This window comes from Molossus molossus, unplaced genomic scaffold (assembly GCF_014108415.1).
Source record: "Molossus molossus isolate mMolMol1 unplaced genomic scaffold, mMolMol1.p scaffold_m16_p_11, whole genome shotgun sequence".
Taxonomy (NCBI): Eukaryota; Metazoa; Chordata; class Mammalia; order Chiroptera; family Molossidae; genus Molossus; species Molossus molossus.
The window spans coordinates 34,541,805-34,566,159 of NW_023425346.1; the positions used below are offsets into that span (position 1 = coordinate 34,541,805).

A 24,355-nucleotide genomic window follows, 5' to 3' on the forward strand; every position below is an offset into this window, starting at 1 on the left:
AGTAGGGTACAGACTGACAAACCTCAGAAGAGGGGGTGGGGGGCAGAAGAGATAAACCACAGAACCTTTATGCATGTACGCATAACCAATGGATATACACAACAAAGCTGGGGACAGGGCGGGGGTGAGGGGGTGGGAGGAGGGTGTCAATGGGGGAAACAGGAGAAACATCTGTAACAAAATAAGTTAATAAAAATAATTTTTTAAAAGAACTATTCAGAGTCAAGAACTGTAGTGCAAGAGGAAGTTTACTTAGCATGCAAAGTGAAAGTACCCTCGAAGAGAAATTTTGAGCTGGCTTCTCAGAGATCTGCCTTGGCCTTTCAGAGAGAAAGTCACAGAGGCAGAGGAAGTGAGCCAGCTGGGCTGCATAGACTCAGGAAACAAGTTACAAAGGCAAAAGAAGGGCCCTTGGAGAAATGGTCAGGGAGTTAGTCCAGGACAAGCTGCTGTTGCCGCTGCCTGCTCCCCTGGTTGCAAATCTTGTGGGGACACTTAGAGCTTAGAAAAAGGAAAGTAAAGATACACACCCGAAGAAAGAAGGTACAGGTGTGCTCTAGAGAGAGAGTATGCCCTGGGTCCTTTGTCTTAAGTGTTTTTTATCTGTTTTCTTTTTTTTCCTTTATTGATTTTAGAGAGAGAGGAAGAGAGAGATAGAAACGTCAATGAGAGAGAACATCGATTGGCTGCCTCCTGCATGGCCCCCACTGGAGTTTTGCCCCACAACCTGGGCATGTGTCCTGACTGGGAATCAAACTGGCGACCTCTTGGTGCATGGGTCGACGTTCAACCACTGAGCCACACCAGCCAGGCATTATCTATTTTCTAAAGTCAGGAATTTTAGGGGAGATCTCCAGGAAGGACCTCAATGGAATATTCATCAGCTTTCTAGGTGTGTCCTTTGATATGCTGATTCATCAAAATGAGAGTATAGCTCTGGCCAGTGTGGCTCAGTTGGTTGGAGCATCATCCAGTGTACTGAAAGTTTGAGGGTTTGAGTCCCAGTCAGGGCACATATCTAGATTACGGGTTCAGTGCCCAGTCTGGTGCATATAGGAAGGCAACCAATCAATGTTTCTCTCTCACATGGATCTCTCTTTTTCTCCCTTACCCTCTCTATATTTTGTTTAAAAAATGAGAGTATGGCCCTGCTAGTGTGACTCAGTGGTTAAGCATCGACCCATGCATAAAGAGGTCGCTGGCTCGATTCCTGGTCAAGGCACATGCCCAGGTTGTGAGCCCGATCCCCAGTGGGGGACATGAAGGAGGCGGCCAATTGATGTTCTTTCTCTCACTGATGTTTCTATGGCTCTCCCTCTCTCTCTAACATCAATAAAGAAAAAATATTTTTTTTTTAAGAAGAGAGAGTATAAGGTCAGGGTCATGGTCTCTACTGATTAGTAGGTGCTATGGTAGGGGGCTCATTGGTCACTGCATCTGGTCCTGATGTCAGCCATGGCATCTTTTAGTCTGATTTTATTGCTTTTCTGGGCCTGTAGCTGAAGCATAATGAGACCTAGATGTTACTTCTGGTTTGACCACAGCTCTGTGTCCATGGTCAACAGATCTGAGGCTTTGTTCCTAAAGTTATTTGATGCTGATCAGATCCTTATTTTCCTGAAGGCTTAGTGCTTAAGGGAGTGGTCATGCAAGGGAGGAGGAGACAGGTGAATCAGTGTACTGGGTAAGGCCAATTTGATCAAGCTATCTGTCTTCATTTCCCCATTCCATATCCAAGGAATGGTCCTGGCTTCTTACTATCCTGCCTCATGAAGACAGCAGTATTACTACAGCTCTAAAGTAACATGGACTGCCCTGCCCAGTTTGGCTCAGTGGTTGAGCGTCGGTCTATGGACCAGAGAGTCCTGGGTTTGGTTTCCGCTAGGGGCACGTACCACAAAGAAAAAATAAATACATAAAGTAACATGGACAGATTGTTTATTTTTTAGAAAGGATACTCTGCAAACGTAAGCATTAAACCGTCATTGGTTGGCACTCCAACTTTCTCCCGTTTAATGCCTTTGCCACCTACTGCCAGCCCACTGGATACAGAAGACAAAGAACCACTGAGGTTAGGCTTAGGTCCCAGACTGTTTCTAAAACTTTGTAAGCTGAGCCCTAGGGAAGCTTGCTGAACACAAGTATGGATAGAGTTTTGAGAAAGTCTACGCTTGTGCATTTTTAACAGTATATTTTTCTTTTTTTATCCTCACCCGAGGACATTTTTGCATTTATCTTCAGACAGAGCGGGAAGGAGAGAGGGAGGAAGAGAGAGAGAAACACCAATGTGAGAGAGACACATCGACTGCTTGCCACCCACACGACCCCAACCAGGGCCAGGAACAAATTGCAACCGAGGTACGTGCCCTTAGCGGGAACCGAACCCAGGACTCTCTGTCCCGTGGGCTGACGCTCTAACCGCTGAGCAAAACCAGCCAGGGCAACAGTATATTTTTCTTAAAGTTTCATTTTTTTTTTTTAGTAAAGTCTAGTGTAAGGCATTTGTTTTTATTTATGCCTCATAAAACTATTAAAAATAAATAAGGCTTATTCCATCAGTGGCATTTGTTGCAGAATTATAGATTTTATTAGTTATTAGCTTACACCAGTTTATATTGACTGTCAGCTTATAACTTCAGAACTAGATTAGAAATAAAAGCATCAGCATTCAGTAAGCAAGGAAAAGGTGAATATCTCTGCCATTTTTCCTTTAACATGTACATGTTCAGAATCCTTGTTTTAGAAAAGAAATGTTAAACGTTTTCATAATGGAGAAAGACCTGGGTTGATACAGCAATAATAGAACATTGCATAAATCTTTTAAATGTTTATTTTGAAATTTAAATTATTTCAAAACCCAAAAGAAAATTTGATAGTGGCTATTTAAAAAGATAATGAGCCTATGAGTTTAATGTTGTCTCTTCTTTTATATGCAAGCCCAGAAGATAATAAGGAAGTAAACCAGTTCAATAAACCAGATCAGTCATGCTAACTTTCTTTTAAACTGGAGAATTATTGGAGTTCATATATGAGCAAATTAAAGGATGGTACAACCATAAATCATACTGACACAGAAAAACCATTAGGCAGCTTGAGAACTTGGGTAATAGTGGAGAGTCTAAACTGAAATACTGACTGCAGGATTTCGGTTCTGTAGACGGGTATGAAGCTTTGAAACGCCTACATGGCTTCAACATAGTTGGCTGGGAGCATGCCGGTCCTTCCAGTCCTCTGCACAGTGCCATACATCCAGCCTTCATCTATAGCTTGAACATTTACTATGGCATCTCCATCTTTGAAGGACACCTCATCAGCATCAGCAGCCATATAGTCGTACATGGCACGGAAGATTTTCTGTTCATGAGAATGGGAAAAGGGGGAGAATATATTATATTTGCAACAATTAACCCAAGCACTCAAGTTTAAGGTCTCTATGACTTACTCCATAAATTTAGGTTGCCCAAAAGAGAATGTACAACTACCACCAAGAAAGTAAAAAGGCAACTCACAAACTAGAAGAAAATTTTTGCAAAACATATATCTGATAAAGGATTACTATCTAGAATATATAAAGAACTTCTACAATTCGATAAAAAAAAATAAACCTGGGGAGCAAAGGATCTGAATTCTCCAAAAGAAGGATACGAAGAGCCAATAAGCACATGAAAAGATGCACAACATCACTAACTATCAGAGAATTGATAATTTTGCAGTTCAAAACGCAATGAGATACCACTTCACAAACCAGAACAGTGATAATCAAAAAGACAGGCAATAAAAGGTATTGGGGAAGATGTGGAAAAATTGGAACCTTTATAAACTGCTGATGGGAATGTGCTGCCATTTTGGAAAACAGTTTTGGGAGTTGTTCTCATGTTAAACATAGAGTCCTCATGTGACCCAGCAATTCCGCTCCTAGGTATATACCCAAGAGGAATGAAAACATATGTCCATATAATAACTTATACACACTTATTCATTCATTGAAGCATTTTTTCATAATAGCCAAGAAGGGAAAACAACTAAAATGTCCACCAAGATCAATGAACAAAAAAGTGGAATTTCCATACAATGGAATATTATTTGGTAATAAAAAAGAATGAAGTACTGATACATGATATAACATGAATGAACCTCAAAACATAAAGTAAAAGAATCCAGTCACAAAAGACCACATATTGTGTGATTTCATGTATATGAAATATCAAGATGTATATAGAGGGAAATTAATAGAGACAGAAGGTACATTAGTGGATGCCTAGCACTCAGGATGGGGGTGGCTGCTGATGGACACAAAGGTATTTTTTAGGGTGATGAAAATTTTCTAAAATTACATTATGGTCATGTTGAACAACTCCGTAAATGAACTAAAATCATTGGAATTATACATTTCAAATGATGAACTTCATAGTATATTAATAATGTATTCATAAAACCATGGCTATGTATCTGTGAAAAAAGAATGTAATTTTATATATGGCCTTTTTTCCCCTTTGGAGGAGGTCAGTCTTGTGTTTTGGAAAAGGATTTGAAAAAACGTAACCATATTGCAGGTATCTCTCACTTTGGGAATTTGGAAGCATACTAGTAGTATGCTGATTTATGATTATTTTATTTTAAGGTCCATTTTTGGACTTTATCTTTAAAAAAAAAATTTTTTTTAATCACCATTTATTCTCCCTGTATCCTCTTTCACCTCTACCCACCACTCTCCCTGGACTTTATATTCTTTATATTTCTTTATTGATTTTAGAGAAAGAGGAAGGGAGAGGGAGAAAGGGATAGAAACATCAATGAGAGAGAACATCAACTGGCCGCCTCCTGCATGCCCCTCACTGGGGATCTGGCCCACAGCCTGGGCATGTGCCCTGACTGGGAATTGAACCTGTGACCTCTTGGTGCATGGGTCAACGCTCAACCACTGAACCACACCAGCCAGGCTAGACTTTATCGTTTTAAAAAAAAATCTATCCTTGCCCTGGCCAGTTTTGCTAAATGGTTAGAGCGATGGCCCAGGGACCAAAGAGTTGCGGGTTTGATTCTGGTCAAGGGCATGTACCTTGGTTGTGGTTCGGTCGCTGGCCCTCGTTGGGGTAATGCAGGGGGCAACAAATCGATGGATCTCTCTCACATCGATGTTTCTCTCTCTCTCTCACCCCCCTCCCACTCTACCTGAGAGTAAATGGAAAAATATCCTCGGGTGAGAATTAAAAAAAAATCTATCTACATGCTATATCCATATTTAATTATAATAGCTTTGAATATGTTTTGCTCTAACATGGCTAAGTCCTGTCATTTTCAAAATTGACCTGGTTATTCTTGTATCTTTACACTTTCAAATAAATTTAAGGATTAACATACAAAATTTTTAAAAAATGCTACTGGGATTTTGATTGGAATTGCTCTGAATTTATGGATTGATTTTAGGAGATTTGACAACTTTATAAGATTCTCTTCTTGAAATATAATGGGTTTCAATACTTACTTAGATGTTCCGTCTTTTAGTTAAGATTGTTTTCTTCATACAAATATTCATTTGAATCCTAAACAATTAAGTGTTTGTGATACTACAAATGAGATGCAGGGTCTTGTGAACATGATTTGACTTAACTCTTCAATATATATTAACAGGAGAGGTCTAAGATATGACATGTTTATATGTGTGACATGTTTACACAGATACCTACTTTTGAAGAATGATTCCAAGCAGCAAATGGTTTAGTTTAAGAGAGTGGGTGGGACCAAAGAACCCTAACTAATCATTTACTTTAGTTTTTTCTTTCATTTTCTTTTAAATCATTGAATAACGCTTTTTAATGTTTTAGTTTTGTAATGAAGTTTTTCTAATATTGCTGTTAATCTGGTATGTGTAGTAAAAAGCATGATATAGCCCAGCTGGTGTGGCTCAGTGGATTGAGGGTCATTCCATGGACTGAGAGGTCCTGGTTTGATTTCAGGTCAGGTTGCAGGCTCGATCCCCAGTAGGGGGCGTGCAGGAGGCAGCCGATAGATGTATCTCTCGCATGGATGTTTGTATATCTCTCTCTCCCTTCTCCTCTCTCTCTCTCTAAAAAAAAAACAAAACAAAACAAAAAAAAAACCATGATATAAAACCAAAGGTTTGGTTAAAAAAATCAGAATACATTTAATTATTTTTGCACATATCAAAAACTAAGAATGATTTGAGGAAGTTCTTTATCATTACTTACTCCAGCAGTAGATGGGTGAGACGGGATAGAGGAGACAGTTGTCTGTTGGGTGGCAACTGAGGACGATCGCTGCTGCGGGAGCTCTGTGGTTTTCGCATGTTTGTAAGCTGCAAGGAAGGACAATAGTTTATAGGAAGACACCAGCCAAACATCATCAAATCCGTGTTCGGCAGCTGAGCAGGGCTGTCTTTCCCCCTAATTTAAAAAGAATGATTTCCAGCCCTGGCCGGTTTGGCTCAGCGGTTAGAGCGTCCGCCTGCGGTCCGGAGAGACCCGGGTTCGGTTCCCGCTAAGGGCACGTACTTTGGTTGCAGTTTGTCCCCGGCCCTGGTTGGTCGTGCGGGTGGCAGCCACTTGATGTGTCCCTTTCACATCGATGTTTCCCTCTCTCTCTCTTCCTCTCTCTCCCTCCCACTCTGTACAAAAAATGGAAAAATGTCATCTATCTATCTATCTATCATCTATCTTTAAATTATTTTCTTTTGCTTAAAGTATCTCTTATAGTAACTGCCCAAGAGCTGGCCGGCCATGCTGTCAGAGTCAGCGCCATCTGTTTGTACCTGTTGAGGTTGCAGAGAAGAAGATGCCACCATTGCTGTAGGTGGACAGGTGGTGGTCGGCGCCTTCTGAGTGCTCAGACTTCTCCTCGCCGCCACTGACGCTCAGTGCGCTGGCCGATCGCGACTGCTCCCGGCTCCGGCGCTGAGCTTGGGCTGGGACGGGACATTTCAGGGGAGCAGAGGTGAAACTTTGATGGCAGGGATCCCTGACAGTAACTGAATCTCCTTTGCTTTTTGTTTGTCTGTCACCAAGCACGGTCTTAAGTAGATGTCTATGGACGAAACCCTCAACACGCTTAAGCTATAAGGTGCCATTCTCATTTTCCAGAAGAGAGTTTAAGTAAATTGCAGAAGGGCAGGTAGTAAAGTGTTGCAGCCAGGCTACCAATCAGTCGCCGAGTCTGTCCTGGAGACTACTCTTCCCTCCAACCAGCCCATTTTCCTGGCTCACAAAAATGAACAGATCGTAATATTCACATTCAGATGCCACCTTTGACTTCTCCAGAAGGTCCTCCCTAATTTCCAAATCAATTTAGACGCCCTTCTCTGTGTCCCCACGATCTGTGTGCAGACAGTTAACACTGCACTGTCAGGGTGTACACACTGACGGACTCGTCTCCCTTCATCAGTAGACCTGAGCACGGGCCCTACATATGATTCTACTTTTCAACATGAATAGAAGACATAAAGGCACGCACGTGGCCTGTTTGGTTGAATGACTCATCTTCCTTGATGTAAGAGAGCGCAGAAAGTTGCTTAAGATCAAATCCATTCTCTCTTCCCTTTGCCTATGTATTTTTTTCATTATTTCTTTAATAGAAAGATCTACTACCCTTTTTTTTTTTTCTTTAGGGAAAAATAATAGTAACGAGGCCTGAAGGAGACTTCCATTGAGGCAGTGGAACTTGTCTAGAAAATTAGTGTGGCCCGTTACTCAAGGTGTGTTTATGTTAAATGGGCAACTCAGGAAATTGAAAGCCCTCGAGGTAAGAACTTCAGAAGTCATTATTTACTCTAGCCTGTTAAAGGGTGACATTTTTGTCATAATCCTTTTGTGGCCGAACATACCATTAATCATGTGTAAGCTTCGGGATTGAATGTTGTCTTCTGCTGGGTCATAGTCAAAAACTGAGCCAGGATTAGTACGCCAGACACGTAAACCTGAAAGAGAGATTAAGGATCAGAGCAGATGTTCTTGGAGTCTCAAAAACTTGGAAATCCAGGTGCGAACTTAATCACAGGAGGATTGACTAACACTGATTTAGCTTAGGTTCTAGTCACGTCTTCTCCTCAGAGGAGATCCAAGTATAAGGTAGAAGAGAGGTCAGGTTTGCAAACTGAAATAACAGAGGTTTTTCTTTCACACCTGATGAAGACACAGATTGAGGTCCTTTATCCTTTGCCTTGCTAGAGATAATCCACTTTTGTGCTTCTACTCCCTTACCTTCAGGTCCATTCCCCCCCAGGGCTCAATCACCTGTAATAATCTCCTGATCCTGGTCGTTTCGTTTTTGTTCCATTTCTACCACTTTCCTCTGAATCCCTCGGTAGTTGATGTCACTGAAGTCCTGTGTGTTCTTCTTTACTCGTTCAGTGACAGGGTCGGTCACCACTGGTGTGAAGCAGCCCTTGTGTTTCTCAAAGTCTTCATGATATTTCACCTGAAAAGTCGTGAATTCGCTTTGTGAAAACATCGTGGTGTGGTCACTTCTGTTTCCCGTGTTCCCACAGGCTGGCCCACCCATCCCGAGGAGGTCCGGACTCACTGTTGAGATGTGGCGTTGGGTCTCCCTCACCCGTCTCATCTCTGGGGTGTCCAAGACATAGGCAGCTTTGCCTTGTATCTGTTTCCGGAAGCTATCGGAATAAAGAACCTGAAGGAGGAGAAACCATGAATGAGCTCAGGCCATGGTACGCACTCATTCTGAAGCCTCTAAACCTTTCCAACAGGCAGAGCTGCAAGGGGTGGGGAGGAAGCTGGAGCCCACTGAGAGGACCCAGCGAGGCCCACGACTAACCACTAACGGTGGACTAACGGTGGGACAGGTCAGCAAGAGGATGGGTAGGCGGAGCTTGCCTCCGGACAGAAAGGATCTGTTTTGACTTTGAAATGTAACTTTCCTTTTCAAACGAGAAGAGGAACAGTACATTTTGAAAGGACAAGGAAGAAAGTGGTCTCTTGAATTTGCTAGGGATTGGAGCACCAGCACCAGCATAGTGCATGGTATTTGGTGCTAAACGTGATACTGGTATTTGAAAGGCACTATCCTTTAAAGCAAGTGATCACTTTTTTTTTGTAGGTTTATGTCCAGATTTTATAAACCAATGTGCAAATACAGAACTCAAAGTCCCCCAGACATGAAAAACCCAAAACATCAAAACCAGAGAAGGCATCCATTTCAGAGTATTTTACCTAGAGCACCTTAAAAATAAAGGAAAGCTGAAGACTAAGGGTGTTAGGAAGTCAATCTGTTACAGTTGGTTACGTAAACTACCCCAGTGGAAAGTAAAAGGGGTGAACAAACATTGGCAATTAACTTGTTATGTCTTAGTATGATGGTTTGGAATTTAAAAGCACAGATGTGTTAATTTTAGTGTAAATTTTCAGTGGAATAAGAAAGTGCACATTTTTATGGTGTTAAAATGTTATTTTCCAATGTTGCATTTCCCTCTCTTTTTTTTTTCATTTTAGTGTGTTTTCAGTTGAATGAGAAAGGCGCGTTTTTATGATGTTAAAATGTTATTGTCCAAGTTACTGCATTCCTTTTTTTTTTTTTTTTTGTAATCCTAGGTAATACCGAGCTAATGTTTTCTTGGTTGCGCTTAGCTCTCTCCATCTCTGGAGTAACAGGTGTCGGAGTTGCTTTTCTCATATTTTCTTTGTACAATACCTAGAGGAGTCAAGAGAGCATCCAGACATCAGAGAGCAGAAAAACCATTTATGAAAACCATCATCTAGCTGGTGTTACGGCTCAATTATATCACACTCGATGAGAAACACCTCAGGAAGATTAAGCCATTAAAATGTTATTGTATAAAGCAAAGGATGAAGTTTGGGCTGGAGGGGGTTGGTTTGTTGTTTTTAAGTGGGGTAAAGAAGAATTTTAATAGATAAACAAAAGTTTGGGGGAAACGGTGAGATGAATTAGTGGTGTTTGTTAAAAGTGTAACAATTTCTTTTTTCCGCTCTGAAATACCGAGCTAAAGTTCTCTTGATTGCGTTTGACTCTTTCCATCTCAGGAGTAAAGGGGGTGGGGGTGGCTTTCCCCAGGCTGTCTTTGTATAACACCTGTGAGATACAAAGTGGACCTGAACGTCACTAGGAGGCAATTTTCAGGCGATTACATATAACGCGACATGGGGGAGAAAGTCCCATGTTTAATCTATTGTTATTAGTGAGAATAGCTCTCAAGAAGAAAGCTTAAAAACGGTTAATGGCAACACTAAATGTCGTATGTCATTTAGAGGAGGTCCTAAAAAACCAGCATTTTGCTTATTTTTAACCTGGGATGGAGTTAGGAGCAGGCCAAACTGCAGGGGTTACTTTGCAAAAAATAGAAGCACTTTCTCAAGACAATACCGAGCTAATGTTCTCTTGATTGCGTTTGACTCTCTGCATCTCTGGAGTGACAGGGGTTGGGGTGGCTTTCCCCATATTTTCTTTGTACAAAACCTACACCAGTCCAATGGATCCAAAAAGCCAAAAAGAAGGGGAAAAAAAGAATGACAGTTACCAAAAGATTAAATGGAACAGATAACTCGTTAGGAGGCGCGGGGTCAGACCATTTGGGCAGTGCGGTTAGACAGAAAGGAATGTGCTTCCGAAGGAGGTTGGCGTAGTTACAGTGACACACATCTCCAGGGCAGGACCTGTGCTGACCTCCTCGCTGCTGGCACGACAGAACTGCAGCGCCCCGAGGAGCCAGGGGCCTCCTGCCCCTTCCCTGGCCATGACTTCGAGCACCTGACAGAGCACCGAAACCGCTGAGGGGCCTGGGCTTGAACACTACTGAGCAGCAGGGCAGTCCAGCCTCTTAACGTCCTAGAGGCACCTCGGCAAAACGTGGGCCCTCAACCAGCAAAGGGTGTCCCCCCTCTTGATTCCCTGCTGTCGTCTGGGTTGTGCCTCTTACTCTAGTGACCACGCTATCAAACCTCTCGGGAAGGGGAAATGTTTTCAGCAGTTAGGTCACTATCGTGGTTAAATCAATAAAACACATAATAACCCATCATGACAAATCCTCCACTGCAATGTCTCCCCTTAGCATCATTCTTGGGGACACAGGAGGTTTGGGAAATGCCATGCTGGAGGAAGGCTTCGGCTACACTGGTGGTTCTCAAAGTGGGGTCCCTGGGGCAGCAAGGGCAGCAGCATCTGAGAACTTGCTAGAAATGCATATTTTCTGGCCCCACACTGGAGTTACAGAATGAGCAGCCCTGCAGTCTGGTGTAACGAACCCCCACGCCGAGGTTTTAGAAGCGCTGCGCTCAGTGGAGACACCCGCGGTCGGTGCTCAGGCGGAGGCCACAAGGTCCTTCATTACTAAAGCCGTCCCGACACAAACCCCAGCCCTGGTCATTTATCAACGTACACAGTGTCACACAGCACAGGCGTACAGGAAATGGCTTACCAAGTTAGCAGTTAAAGACCACGAAAAAGACAAAGGCACCAAGATCGGTCAAACAGAAAAACAGTTGGTGACACTTTCCTTAAGTTAATTGATAACCATTTGCCAAAGCCACTCCTGAGTCTTAGTTTATGTCATTATTTCTGAGGGAGAGGATCGAGGTTATTTCCCCCAAGGTCTCTTTGCACAAATCTGACAGGGTGGATGAGAACCTAGTCACAGGCGCAGAAACACAAAAACCCCACTGCTCCAATGTCCCAGCGAGAGCCCTTTCACAACTACTGTGCCACCAAATCCCACAAGTACGGAAAACAGAGACCTTGGGGGTAGCGGATAGAGAGTAAGTTTGGGGGAGAGATGAGCAAAAAAAAAAAAAAAAAATTTATTGGGAAGTCCTTTACTTCCTGATATTAGAATTTTAACTACAGATTAAAGCAATCTTGTTATTACGAGGTTAAGGCCAAGTGTAGCCCTATAGGAAAACAGGATAAATGTGATAAAGAAATTCACAACATTTAAGTTGTCTTTAAAAAGTAGGATTGCTATGCACTATTTTAAATCACTAAAAAGTAGTAGTTCTTTCTTTTCTTGCTGAAGTACCGTGCTAATATTTCCTTGATTGCGTTTGACCCTCTCCATCTCTGCCGTGACAGGTAAAGGGGCCCCTTGTCCGTGTTTTCTTTGTATAACACTTGTGTAATCACAAAGCATCCAGAAAACAACCGTAAGGAACATTTCGTTTGTTGTGAGATTTTAAGGGTGAGTTTGACTTCCTAGTCACCGAATTGCACAGTAGTCTAAGAAGCCAGGAGTTATGCATGGACAGGATGCCACTAAGTACTTTAATGGCAGCTATTCTTGGGAGAGGGAGACACTTGCTGGGGCGCCCAGGACCTCAGCCGCAGGGGGTAAGGATGTCGGAGTTAACCACCTCACATTTCATTTCTAGGAGCACGGTACCTCCTAAACAGTTACTAGGGGATTTAAGATGGTTAGAATCTGGCTTTGTGGTTATCCAAGCAAACAAAAAGATAAGGTGGTTAAAAAAACATATTTTAAAATACCAGATGGAATAGAAATCACACTGAACTGAATTTACAAACGTAGAATGCATAGAAATGCGAAAGTCGCACGTCCTCTTGCTAAGGGAGGGATATTAGAAACAAAGGAAGGGAACTGGCTTTCCAAAAATAGTAAATGTTTAGTATCAATTTAATTATGCGGTTAAATGGCGTCTTCTTTTCCCTTTCTGTCCAAAATACCGAGCTAAGGTTTTCTTGATTGTGTTTGACTCTCTGCATCTCAGGAGTGATGGAGATTGGGATTCCTGTCCCCAGGTTTTCCTTGTATAGCACCTGTGTAATGAGAAAGCAACCAGAACAAAAACGCAATCAACCACTCCCCCCTCCGGGAGCAGCTGGGAGCAGGAGGGCAAAGAGGAAGAGAGTTAGAGGAAGGGAAACTCCACAAGCTTCTAGATCCAAACTGCAGGAGCCTAGAAACGTCCTTAAAAGCAAGGGAATGCAGGAAAGACCAGTGAAAACCAGGCACTAGGAAAAGAACGTTTTGTAATTTGTGCTGTTTGAACTAATCTCTGCAGCGCCGAGCAACGGAAAAGCACCAGGCACGGGAGCCATGAGCCCTGCCCAGCTTGTTACAGGAGGGGAATGTCAAGGGCGAGACACGGAGAGAGACCAGGGAAGTTATTGTCGATTTGGAAACATTATTAATAAACCACATAAGGATATTTGGGTTTTATAAACATTGCACATATGAAGATACGTACGCATACATCTTCTTTATTAACTTTCAAAAGAAGTTCAAGTATTTAATTTTTAGTTTCGGTGAACGTATTAGGAAGAATTAATCACTTCTAAGGCAATTGGAGAGTAAGGTTAGAATAGGAAATGAGGCCAACAGTCTGATTGTTGCAGAATAAATTTTTGTAAGCTTATGTTCAGATCAAATTCGCCAAAGCAGGATAAACGTGGGTGCTTAGACATTGAGAATGTTATGCTTTCAAAGCCTGGAATGTAATACTGAACACTTTTTTTTTTTAAGTCAAGTAATTATATTAATGTTTAACCAAGTTGGGGGAACTAATTCATGGGAAATGGTAGCAGTAAGTTGCAAACAAGACGCGTCAAAGTTTTTATTGGGATAAGTTGATTAGATTTTCTAAATATAGCCATTAATCTTTTAAAATTGTTTTTTAAACAGTAGTTAAGGGATTTTTTTTTTTCTTCTTTTAAATACCGAACTAAAGTTTTCTTGATTGTGTTTGACTCTCTCCATCTCTGGAGTGATGGGAATCGGGATCCCTCTCCCGAGGTTCTCTTTGTACGACACCTGTATGACACAAGAAAGCATCCGGAAAAGACAAGAGCAGTCAACACGGCCCTTTCCTCGCTCTCGGGGGAGCCTGGAATGAGACTGTGACATCAAACAGGAAACTTCACCAAGTCAGCCTGTCTTTTAAGCACGGATCTGGGTGAGAACAGGCACCGCGATCCTTGGATAAAATGCCATTGTAGACTCAATTTTTAGTCTAACCCCTAGGTTAAATGTTTCCTGTATCAGGAAATAAGAAAAAAATTAAAAATGCTAATTTCATAAGAGCACTAAACTTTTTAGTGTACAATGAAAAGATTGTTTTAAAATTGGATTGGTAAGTATTTATTTTCCCTACACAGAACATCTGTTTTACAGAAGAACAGATATTTAAAACCCCAGGCCAAATCTATGCAATATGGCAAAACTGGTCTTTGCTGAGTGAATTCAAACTGCAGAGGTGGTCAAGTCTACAAGTCAAAGTTTTAACACATAGCACTGTTTATAGGCCACAGTGTCGTAAAGGCTCCCTGCACCACTGGACAATTTGCCCAAATGCAACTTGTGTAATAATTAACACAAATGGTTACTTTAAAAAAGAAAATTGGCCCTGGCCAGTTTGGCTTAGCGGTTGGAGCATCGGCCTGCGGACCAGAATGTCCTGGGTTTGGTTCCCACTAGGGGCACGTACCAAAAAAAAAAAAAAATTGTCCAGGATCATCAGGGTCATCAAGATCTTAAACAGATATCAATAATAATATACTTACTGTAATATAGAAGAAAATAATTTAGAAAAATTAATGCAAACCTTTGCAAAAGAAGGAATAATAGTAATAATAAACCCACAAGGAAAACAGTGACTGTAACATTCCAAAAGTAATATTAATTTACATTGAAAATTTAAACAAAATTAAAAGAGTGTTAGTGAATAGTAATTAGAAACAAAGGAAAACAAACAAAAATCCAGTGGGACTTATCAGGGTGATTACTTTGTAAGTTATATAAAAATCTAATCACTATGTTGTACACCTGAAACAAATATACCATTGTATCTCAACTGTAATTGAAAAAATTTTTTAAATATTACTTAAAAAAGACAGTGGGACCAAAGAAAGTTACTGATCTAATTATGAGAAAGAATCAAACTTCAAGAAAACATTTAAACTGATCATTAAAACACATTTTGAATCAAACCTTCTTCCATTCTGCCCCCCCCAAAATTCAACTAAATTTTCCTAATAACATTTGATTAAATTTGATTCAGATTTCTAGAGCCGAATCTAAGATCCTTATATACAATTCACAAACCTTTTGCGGATTATGGAGGTTTTCAGCAATAATAATATAAGAGAAAATAACATTAACTATAACTTATGATGTGATTTGTGGGTTAAAAACAAATCAGAGAGTTTGGCCCTGGCCGGTTTGGCTCAGCGGTTGGAGCGTCAGCCTGCGGTCCACAGAGACCCAGGTTCGGTTCCCGCTAAGGGCATGTACCTTGGCTGCAGTTTGTCCCCGGCCCTGGTTGGGTCGTGTGGGTGGCGGCCACTCGATGTGTCCCTTTCACATCGATGTTTCTCTCTCTTCCTCTCTCTCCTTCCCACTCTATCTGAGTAAAAAATGGAAAAATGTCCTCGAGTGAGAATAAAAAAAAAAAAAAAAAAATCAGAGAGTTTGGATTTCTATTCCCGGAATGGCTTGTTCAGGGCAAGTATTGAGATGAGATTGCTTTGTGTCCTGAGACCGAGCCCCTTTCCTCCTCAGCACTGCTGTGTCTCTAGGTAGGATCTATGTCCAGGCAGCCCCTGTTCCCAGGCAGCAGCCACCATTTCCACAGGGAGCCTCAATCCTGTGTCTTTTCCTGCACTGCTGACCCAGGAACATTTAATAAAAAGATTTCCAAGAAAATAATAACTACTCTGTTTGGGTTTTGTTTTTTGTTTTTTTTACATCAATTAACTTCAAAAGTCCCAGTAGTCACACAAAAAGTGAAAAGAGAAGGAACCGATTAAAAGTTTTAAGGGACCCTTACAGAAAGTATAAAACGTTAGAACCAAATGGTGGTTAAAGGTCTGGAAGACAGAAGGATTCAGTTGATGAGGTTTAGAAAAAGAATTTGTTAAATTGAGAATTTTAAAGAGACTCATAATAAGAAGTTTGGGTTTGTAGAGAGTTATTATTATTATTTTTTAATACGGAGTTAAAGGGGTTTCTGTCAAATACCGAGCTAAAGTTTTCTTGATTGCGTTTGACTCTCTCCATCTCAGGAGTGACAGGTATGGGGGTCCCCTGGTTCAAATTCTCTTTGTACAAAATCTGTGTGCACAAAACCAACAATCAAATCAGCTTGGACCCATCTTTTAGGTAGACATAACCTTTCAAATAGTCTCTAAAAGTATTTTTTTTTCATAAGTATGTAAAATAGGCCTAAATAACTTTAAGAAATAGAAATATAGGCCACCTTTGGACATTTAGTCAAACGTATGACGTCTGTCTTCAAGTAGTAGTACTACAGACGCAGCTGCCAGGGTGCAGGCAGGAGGCACTCACTTACAGGCCTTCTTCCAAAGACAGAAGGATTAGGCCTCGTCAAATGGCATTCAAGCCAACTGAATTTTATATCTATAATGAGCTGTTGGTAACTCTAAATTAGGGAATGAGAGAGAGAGAGGTGTTTGGAAAATAAAATAAATATTAACAAATATTAAAAACTAACTAGGTAGTAGCTTTCAATGACCCTGAAACTATTCCAAAAGAAAGCTCAGTTGTATCTTGCATGGGATACACAAACAGCTAAGTCAAGGAAAGTTGTATCTGAGTTACTAAAAGTTGCTATGTTGTCTTTTGAATGAAAATGTCTAAGGATCACATTTTTAAAGAAAAGCTGCAAACACAAAAAAAATACACCAGAGCCAGAATAATTAATTCTAATTAACATTGACCCTTTAAAGGGGTGTTAGATTTTACTTTTGACATATGTCACACCGGTTAGAAACACCTATTGTTATTCAAGGAGGATCTGAGGAAGGAAACACTGAGTAGTACAGGAATTTGAGGAATGTGATCAATACTATGTTTTAGGGAACACCAGTTAAAATTTCACACCAGAACTAAAGTAAATACTAAATTAGGTTTAGATTAAAAACTGAGGTAATATTTGGTATCATTATTTTTATATAAATTTAGTAATTTTATAGGAAGAAAAATCAAATGTTTGTAATGTGTTAAAATATTATTTTAAGTAAGAATTAAGGGATTTAATTTTTGTCCCCTAAGAAGTACCGAGCTAACGTTCTCTTGATTGCGTTTGACTCTCTCCATCTCTGGAGTGATAGGTGTTGGGGTTCCTGTCCCCAAATTTTCTTTGTACAAAACCTGTGAGATACAAGAAAGTACCCAGAAGACATTCAAAAGGAGCACAGAGATTAAGGAAGGGAGAAATTTAAAGACGGGGGCTTGTGAGAGGGGAGTTTTTTAGTGAATAATATTTAGTAAGGATAGCGCTTTTTCTGTCACAATTTTAATGAACTCTACAATGCTAATTCTGAGAATGAAAAAGTACAGTGGAAAGCACTGAGTTTAAGACATGAGTACAATGAGGAGGAGTCTTGTGTTAATTATACTTATAGTATTTCACATCTACGTACTCACACCTGTCAGTTGCTGGACGTGTTAAGGGACCATCGGAAAAGTAAGTTACTTTGTGTAAGTCCAGATGGTTTTAGTCAGGTAATAACACACACAGACACAAGTACACACAGAATTGTTGTTAAGATGTTACTTTAAAAAAAAAAAAAAAGGATGATGGGTTATTCTGGTAATTTTTTAATGGGAAATAGAGTTTCTTAGTTGATGTATTCATAAATACCGAGCTAAAGTTCTCTTGATTGCGTTTGACTCTCTCAATCTCTGGCGTGACGGAGGTTGGAATGCCTGTTCCCAGGTTCTCTTTGTACATGACCTGCAGGAGAGAATTGGAATACCCGAGAAGGTAAAATGACTGCAAATCCTTTGCATTACAGCCACATGTGTGCTATTTGGTGGAAACTCATAAGAACAATCTCACTTTCAATATGGCATCAAGGAGTAAGGAGAAGAAATTCCACAAATATTTATGTTCTCTCTTCAAAAGCAATGATTTTACTACCTTGAAAACTGTGTACTAAATTGTGCATTTTCTAGTCAGCACTTAGTAGATTCCTAAAATGCACTAAATAGTAATAAATTGAGCAACGAGAAAAGTCTGTCCATTTTGTAACATTTTGTATTCAGACCTTTAATACAAAGTCCACAAGAAATCTATTTTACTTAATAAGTAGGTTGTTTGGTTTAAAATTTTTCTAATTGTATGATACGCTATCTCTTCAGGGTTATTGAGACTTTTCTGTTTGCTCTGTATTCTCTACTGAAAATTCCTAGTTGGCCCCTAGTCTGCAGGTACCCTGAATGTAAGGAGATTAAGCAGTTTCCTGTTTCAGGAAGAGCACCTTCCCCCGGAATTTGCACTGGTGATTGCTCTATCATGTTTTGCGAAGGCAGGTAAATCCCTGTTTGTTAGGGGGTAGTATCAGAGGACTGGACATTTTCATGAAGAGCGAGGAACTTCCTGAACCTCTAGCTTCCTTTCCTCTGAATGTTAAGACTTTTCAGCCTAAAGAAATGAATGAACTCTTACTTAAGTGCATGGGTTCTATGGTGTACTAGCACCTGGGTGGGAGAACACGAAAAATCTAAGGGTTTGTGTCACAGATGAATTCCTAAAATCCAACTGAATTCCTAAAATTGAACCTTTGTTTTGCTAAGAAACTTTTAGGGATCATTAAAAGTCTACCATCTTGGTACAAAGTTGTGTTTCTTTACCTAGCAAGACAACAAAAGTGATCATGGACAAAATAAAACAAGAGAAAGACAGGAACTTGCAATGAAAAGTGACAAAGCTATGGGCTAGTTTTCTTGGATTAGTGGACACAAAACTCTAACTGAAGCTTGAATTACCAGGAAGCCAGAGTGTAAGCAGGGAGTGAAAAGGGGATGATGTCTAAATAATCTGAATGGCATGCAAGAGAAATATCAGGTGTCTTCTAAAGAAAATTAAAAGAGAGTGCAGTCCTCCAGGGACCAGAAGAATCTCTAAGAATAAGGTCTTTGCCTTCTGTTGGCCATAAACTATTTCCCAAACTTCACACAGTCTCTTGCTGGTAGCAATTGCTTAGAATCTGCTATTGATGAGAAAGAGTGTGTGTGTGTGTGTGTGTGTGTGTGTGTGTACATGCACCTGAAATTCCTGTTAGAGAACAGGCTTAACACATAATATACCCCTGTTGGCAGATGACTGCTAGCACCTTAAACACACACAACATTGGCAAGGAGAGAGCAGAGGATACAAGACAAGAAATCTTGAAAGGGAGGGGAGAAGGCTGCAGAGACTTATAAGTCTACCTATGGTCTTCTGGATGGTGGAGAATGTCCTGAGATATACACACATGCACACACCCATATATATGAATTATTTTATATTGCTTTTGTGTTTATATGTATGTTTATATGTATGGCTAACTAATGAGATCATCCAATAACCTTATTACTACTATTGGCACATTTCACTTTAAAAAATGCAGGTGTGACCATGCTCCTTGACCATGCGTAGACAGAGGTGTCTTATCTACTTTCACAAATGGAAGTTCTCCTCTCAGGGCTGAGGGAGGGTTCACACCAGCCCCAAAGCACGGGAAGCCCTTGGTAGAAGGCAGAAGGGGGGAGATGGAGCGAGACAGCAACCGGACGGGGCTGGGTGCGCACACGCATGCCGAGCAAGCATCTGGGCCACTACCGAGCTAATGTGCTTCTGCGTCTCCTTGACACGTTTCACTTCCGGCAGGTCAGGGATCGGGGTCCCTTGTCCAATTGCTTCCTTATATTTCACCTGCAGAGATAAAGGGGGAACATGTGCAGGGTGTTTGATTAGTAATTCTGTAATTTAAACATCACAATTAAATAGTACAAGCTCTACACTTAGTTTGAATGGGGCCATATTCTGACACTGGGTCAGAGGAGACAGTGTCAAGGACGAGGACCCTGGGCTGCCCTCTTGTCTCTTTAGGGGCGGGGTAGGGGTGGGGCCCCATATTTCTACTGTAGTCCCTTCTCTTTCCTGTGTATTCCGGTGTTTCTATACCCAGCAGTGTATTTATCGAGGACTGATCCTTTCACATATATATGCAGGAAGGTTAATCTTTTGACCTTAATTTACTCTATTTTCTGACAAGTGACAAAGAGTCTCTCCTTAACCAAACTTTAGTCAGACCTCCTCCAAGTCTTCTTTCCAAGTAGGCCTCAACTTTTGGACTATCACCCAATTTTAGCAAAAATCCTGATAATTCAGTTTAGCCAGAATCTCCCACCCTTGCTACCTGTTCACCCTTCCTATCTGCCCCAATTCCTCACCCACCATCCCACAGGTGCCGCCTGGTCACCCTGGCCTGCCTCCAGCAGGAGTCCTGTCCGGGGGCTTAGCCACCAGCCTCCTTACCCCGGATGTTTTCTCCGAGTCCTGTCCATCCACTGCCCCTCCCCCTGCACCCCCCATACATTCCCACTTCTCCTCATTGTATTCAAAATGGAGTCCAGTTCTAGATCGAGATCTCTTCCCCTTACACTGCAGTAGTCCTGAATAAATTCTGATTTTTACCACCTTAACCACCGTCCAGCTCTGGTTTGCTCCGACACAGGTCTCTCCGTCTCCCATATCTAACCTCCCCTCAGGAAACGCCGCAGTGATGCACCCGTGTCAGCAACGTAAGCTGCTTTTGGTGACAAAGGTCTCAGTGCAGCTCAGACACCGGTCAGTTATCACAAGGAGGCAGAGAACACTGCGCGAGTCCACGGAGGCATCCTTACCGAGCTGATGTGGTCCTGCGTTTGCTTCACCCTCATCATCTCGGGTGTCTTTCCAATCGCGGTTCCTGGAGACAGGTCCTCTTTATATAAAACCTGGACATCAGAGTCACGACAGTGTTACCCAGAAGGAGGGAACGCCCAGCAATTCCTAGAGAAAGTCTAGGAAACATGGCTTCTGTGCAAACAAAAGGCACTAGAGAACGTTCTGGTGCCCGAGCACCTGACAGCTTCCACGTCAGCAATCCAACAAACAGCAAGGGGTCGCTTTCCAGATTTTTGAGATTTCTTTTAAGATTATCATACCATACTAAAAAAGAATGAGAAAAACTAGAAAATGTTGATTTTAAAAAACCCATGCTCATCTGAAATAGAAAATTCCATGAAAGAAATGTAGTCAGTCGGTCATTTTGGGGAGGAATAGTAAAAGAAATCACAAGGCCAAACGGAGACCCATCTTTCAGGAGCAAGACAACGCGTCTTGCTGTGGGATTAAAAAAATGTAAAGACAGAAGAGTTATTTTGTTAGCAGATTTAAATTGTTATGCAAATGGACTCTGCAATGATGATTCTACAGCAAACTATGGGGAATTTTACCAAATAACCGCTAGTGTTACCTGGGAGGTTAGACATTAATGGACTGAATAAACGTGAGGCGAGCATATTTTTAAAGAGTATAGAATGATTAGGTTAGCACTGAGTGGAATGTGAAGAGTAATATACCGAGCTGAAATTCTTCTGATTTTCTTTCACACGCAGTATTTCTGGTGTGTCTTGAACAACTGTAATTTTCCCTTTACTGTTTTTAAGGTCACACTGGTACTGGAGCTATGAAGAAAGAGTAAACATTTTGTTAAGATTTCAACATTGCTTTATATGTTTTTAATTGTCCAATATTGTGTAAAGGAAGTTAAAATCCTGTATTTAAAAATTTGTCTATGTGCCTGGCCAGTGTGGCTTAGCAGATTGAGCATTGTCGCATGGACTGAGAGGTCCCGATTCGATTCCTGGTCAGGGCACATGCCCAGGTTGCATGCTTGACCCCCAGTAGGGGGCGTGCAGGAGGCAGCCAATTGATGTATCGCTCTCACACTGATGTTTCTCTCTCTCTCTCCCTTCCTCTCTCTGAAAAAAAAAACAGTGAAAACATAAAAAAAGTTGTCTATGGCCCTGACAGTTTTGGCTCAGTGATTAGTGTTGACCCTTGGACCTAAGGGTTGCAAGTTTGATTCCCAGTCAAGGGCACATACCTGGGTTGCAGGTTTGATCCCTGGCTGGGGTGGTGAGGAAGGCAACTGATTGATGTGTCTCTCTCACATTGATGTTTCTCTCTCTCTCTCTCTCTCTCTCTCTCTCTCTCTCTCTCTCTCTCCCTCCCTCCCTCCCTCCCTCCCTCCTTCCCACTCTCTAAAAATCAATGGAAAAATATCCTTGAGTGAGAATTAGCAAAAAATAAAATAAAATAAACAAATGTTTGTGCCACAATAATCATGGTCTGATAGTCAAAGGGAATTCTTTAATAAGAATTCTGTGGAAAAACTAATTTTTTTAAAAGCCTAAAACTTGTAACATGTCAAATTAGTTTTGTTTTTTTCCCCAATGTGTACCTTACCTAGAATCAACTGTGAAAAAGACAGATGTTGCCACTAATAAAAAATGGTGATAGTTCACATTCGTGACAGAAGTCACAAAGAAAGCAACAGATGGGTCTTTCATGCTTTGACCGGGTTGAAGTATGAGGTGAGTCTGGAGAAGAATGGCACACACATTTCCCGGGCAGAGGATGGGGGCCGTGGGGGGCTGCTCCATGGCCCCATTGCAGGGGGGATGCCCAAGTGTGTGCCCGGAGGCAGCCTCCTTGCCCTGCCACATCCCAGGCACCAGTGGGCGGGGTCATAGATTCAACAAAAACTTACGAGGCTGAAGTTCTTCTGGTTCTCCCGAACTCTTTGCATCTCTGGGGTATCCAAAACGGTTTCATAGTAGGACATGCCCTTCTCTGCATCTTCCTTGTACTTTTTCTGGGAACAGATTCCAAAAATCAGGATGGTGAACACCACAGGGAGATGACCCGGTGGAACCTAAAACAGCCCTTTCTGCTCAGCAGAGGAAGTCTTCTGCACTTTGTTGGCTGTTCAGGAGTCAGGTCTGGATAAAGCAGAGCTCTCGCAGTGAGTGCACCATGCTCTCTCTTTCCTGGAGGACCAAGCCTGGTATTTAATGGGACCCAGCTCCTGGCAGAGCTGGCGGAGGAAGGTGCTTGTTGGCTGGTCCACACGAGGGAAGAGACAGCCAGCGTGGAGACAGGGATGCCCACGGTGAACTGGATGGAGCCAGACTATTCAACAGGCAGGTGGAAAAGCAGGGGGCTAGAAGCCATCAACAAGGCCTCCTGAAAACCAGCCTTGGTTGGTGACAAGGACATTTTTGCTGAGCCATGAGCAGGTGGTCAGGCTGCTGGCTACAGGACAGAAGAGGCAGGCAGGACCAGCGGGGGCTTCCAGAACACCCGTCGGACACTGCAGAAACTGGCCTGGGGCCACCACCACGACCGACTGACCAGCCAACTGACTGGCCAAGGACTCTCAGAGCCAAGCATCGCTTTTCTTGGGCTGTCCTGCCCTCGCTCAGCCTTTGGTGGGAGAGACTGCCCACAGGGGCTGGTCTGCCCCAGACATCTCCGCTGTCCGCCTCCAGGACTAAACTAATCATCTCCAGTCTTAAAAAAGGAGATCACTTTCTCTGCCTTAGAGCCTGATTTCCCCTTCATTGCTTGTCACTCAGCCCTTCACTTTCCTCTGTCTCTTATTTAGCTCTGCTTTCTGCCACTTTTCAGGCAAGTGTGGGTGTGCGGGGCTGAGGGCTGGGGAAGAGGCCAGGTGCTTTTGTCATGGGGATAAGACTATTCCCTCTATGCGTATCTTTAGCTACCTAAATCGTATCACACGGTGGGGCATATGTACATTTACGGTTGTGAACACGTAAAACAGTTTATTCTTGTATTATTATTTATTAATCACTGTATTGTTTTCCACACAAACAACTGTAAACCTACTTTTGCCCCCATTCTGTAGACAAATTACATTTACAAGTGTTGACAATTTTAATCTCCTCAAGAACAACAAACGAGACGCAGTTTCAGCCAATAAGAGGTTTTGGCTTGGATTTTGTTCATGTAAGAAGCCAGTTAGAACAGATGTTTTTGGAAGGAAAGGGAAGTTCACTGGGAACAGATGTTTCCTGCAGGAGAAAGTCACTGGAATGACTCTTCTTAGTTATGCAAATGGAAGGCAGAGAGTTCTCATTGTCTTGGGTAAGAGAAAGAACCAGACTTCCTTTTCTTTAGCAAAAGCGGTTTTAACTGGTTTGCAGAGCTAGCGCTAGTTCCTAAGAGGAGTGGTCAGTTTGCACAGAATATTTAGAAGCATTCTGAGAGGAGGGAGTCCCAGACCTCCTGGCATAAAAGAGTATCAGAATATTATCCTGAATTTGTGGGTCAGCTCACACTACTTGCATTAACCCCCAAGTATGAAATTTATAAGTTATAAAATACATACTCCCCAGTGGAAACTGAGAAGTAGTTTTGTGGAAAGCATAGACACCATTCCAATACCCAGAGGGAAATTCTGATCTGAACTGGGAAGGACGTAACCAGCCTGGCCATATTTTAGGCGTTGGGGAACTAGCCCTGGAGAGGCCTGGGAAGGCACACAGGAGCAGATTAAGTGAACT

General features: G+C 41.9%; 1 protein-coding gene across 3 annotated transcripts in view; it reads right to left on the reverse strand.

Annotated features, from left to right (window-relative positions):
- Window positions 1–3,021: 3,021 nt before the first annotated feature.
- The window catches only part of NEB (nebulin), a 194,532-nt gene continuing 173,198 nt past the window's right edge, over window positions 3,022–24,355 (reverse strand). For 2 of the 3 annotated variants that reach the window (XM_036253261.1, XM_036253260.1), the window contains exons 115-128: window positions 22,540–22,644; window positions 21,347–21,451; window positions 20,627–20,719; window positions 19,560–19,652; window positions 17,598–17,690; window positions 10,351–10,443; window positions 9,967–10,059; window positions 9,568–9,660; window positions 8,536–8,643; window positions 8,247–8,430; window positions 7,838–7,930; window positions 6,770–6,922; window positions 6,210–6,316; window positions 3,022–3,354 (exon numbers count right to left, since the gene is read on the reverse strand). In XM_036253261.1, coding sequence (XP_036109154.1) covers window positions 3,181–3,354; window positions 6,210–6,316; window positions 6,770–6,922; window positions 7,838–7,930; window positions 8,247–8,430; window positions 8,536–8,643; window positions 9,568–9,660; window positions 9,967–10,059; window positions 10,351–10,443; window positions 17,598–17,690; window positions 19,560–19,652; window positions 20,627–20,719; window positions 21,347–21,451; window positions 22,540–22,644 — 1,587 coding nt within the window. In that variant the 3' untranslated portion in view covers window positions 3,022–3,180. Of the gene's footprint in view, window positions 3,355–6,209; window positions 6,317–6,769; window positions 6,923–7,837; window positions 7,931–8,246; window positions 8,431–8,535; window positions 8,644–9,567; window positions 9,661–9,966; window positions 10,060–10,350; window positions 10,444–12,660; window positions 12,754–13,654; window positions 13,748–15,952; window positions 16,046–17,011; window positions 17,105–17,597; window positions 17,691–19,559; window positions 19,653–20,626; window positions 20,720–21,346; window positions 21,452–22,539; window positions 22,645–24,355 lie in introns of all 3 variants that reach the window. The other variant, XM_036253262.1, reaches the window with a different exon arrangement.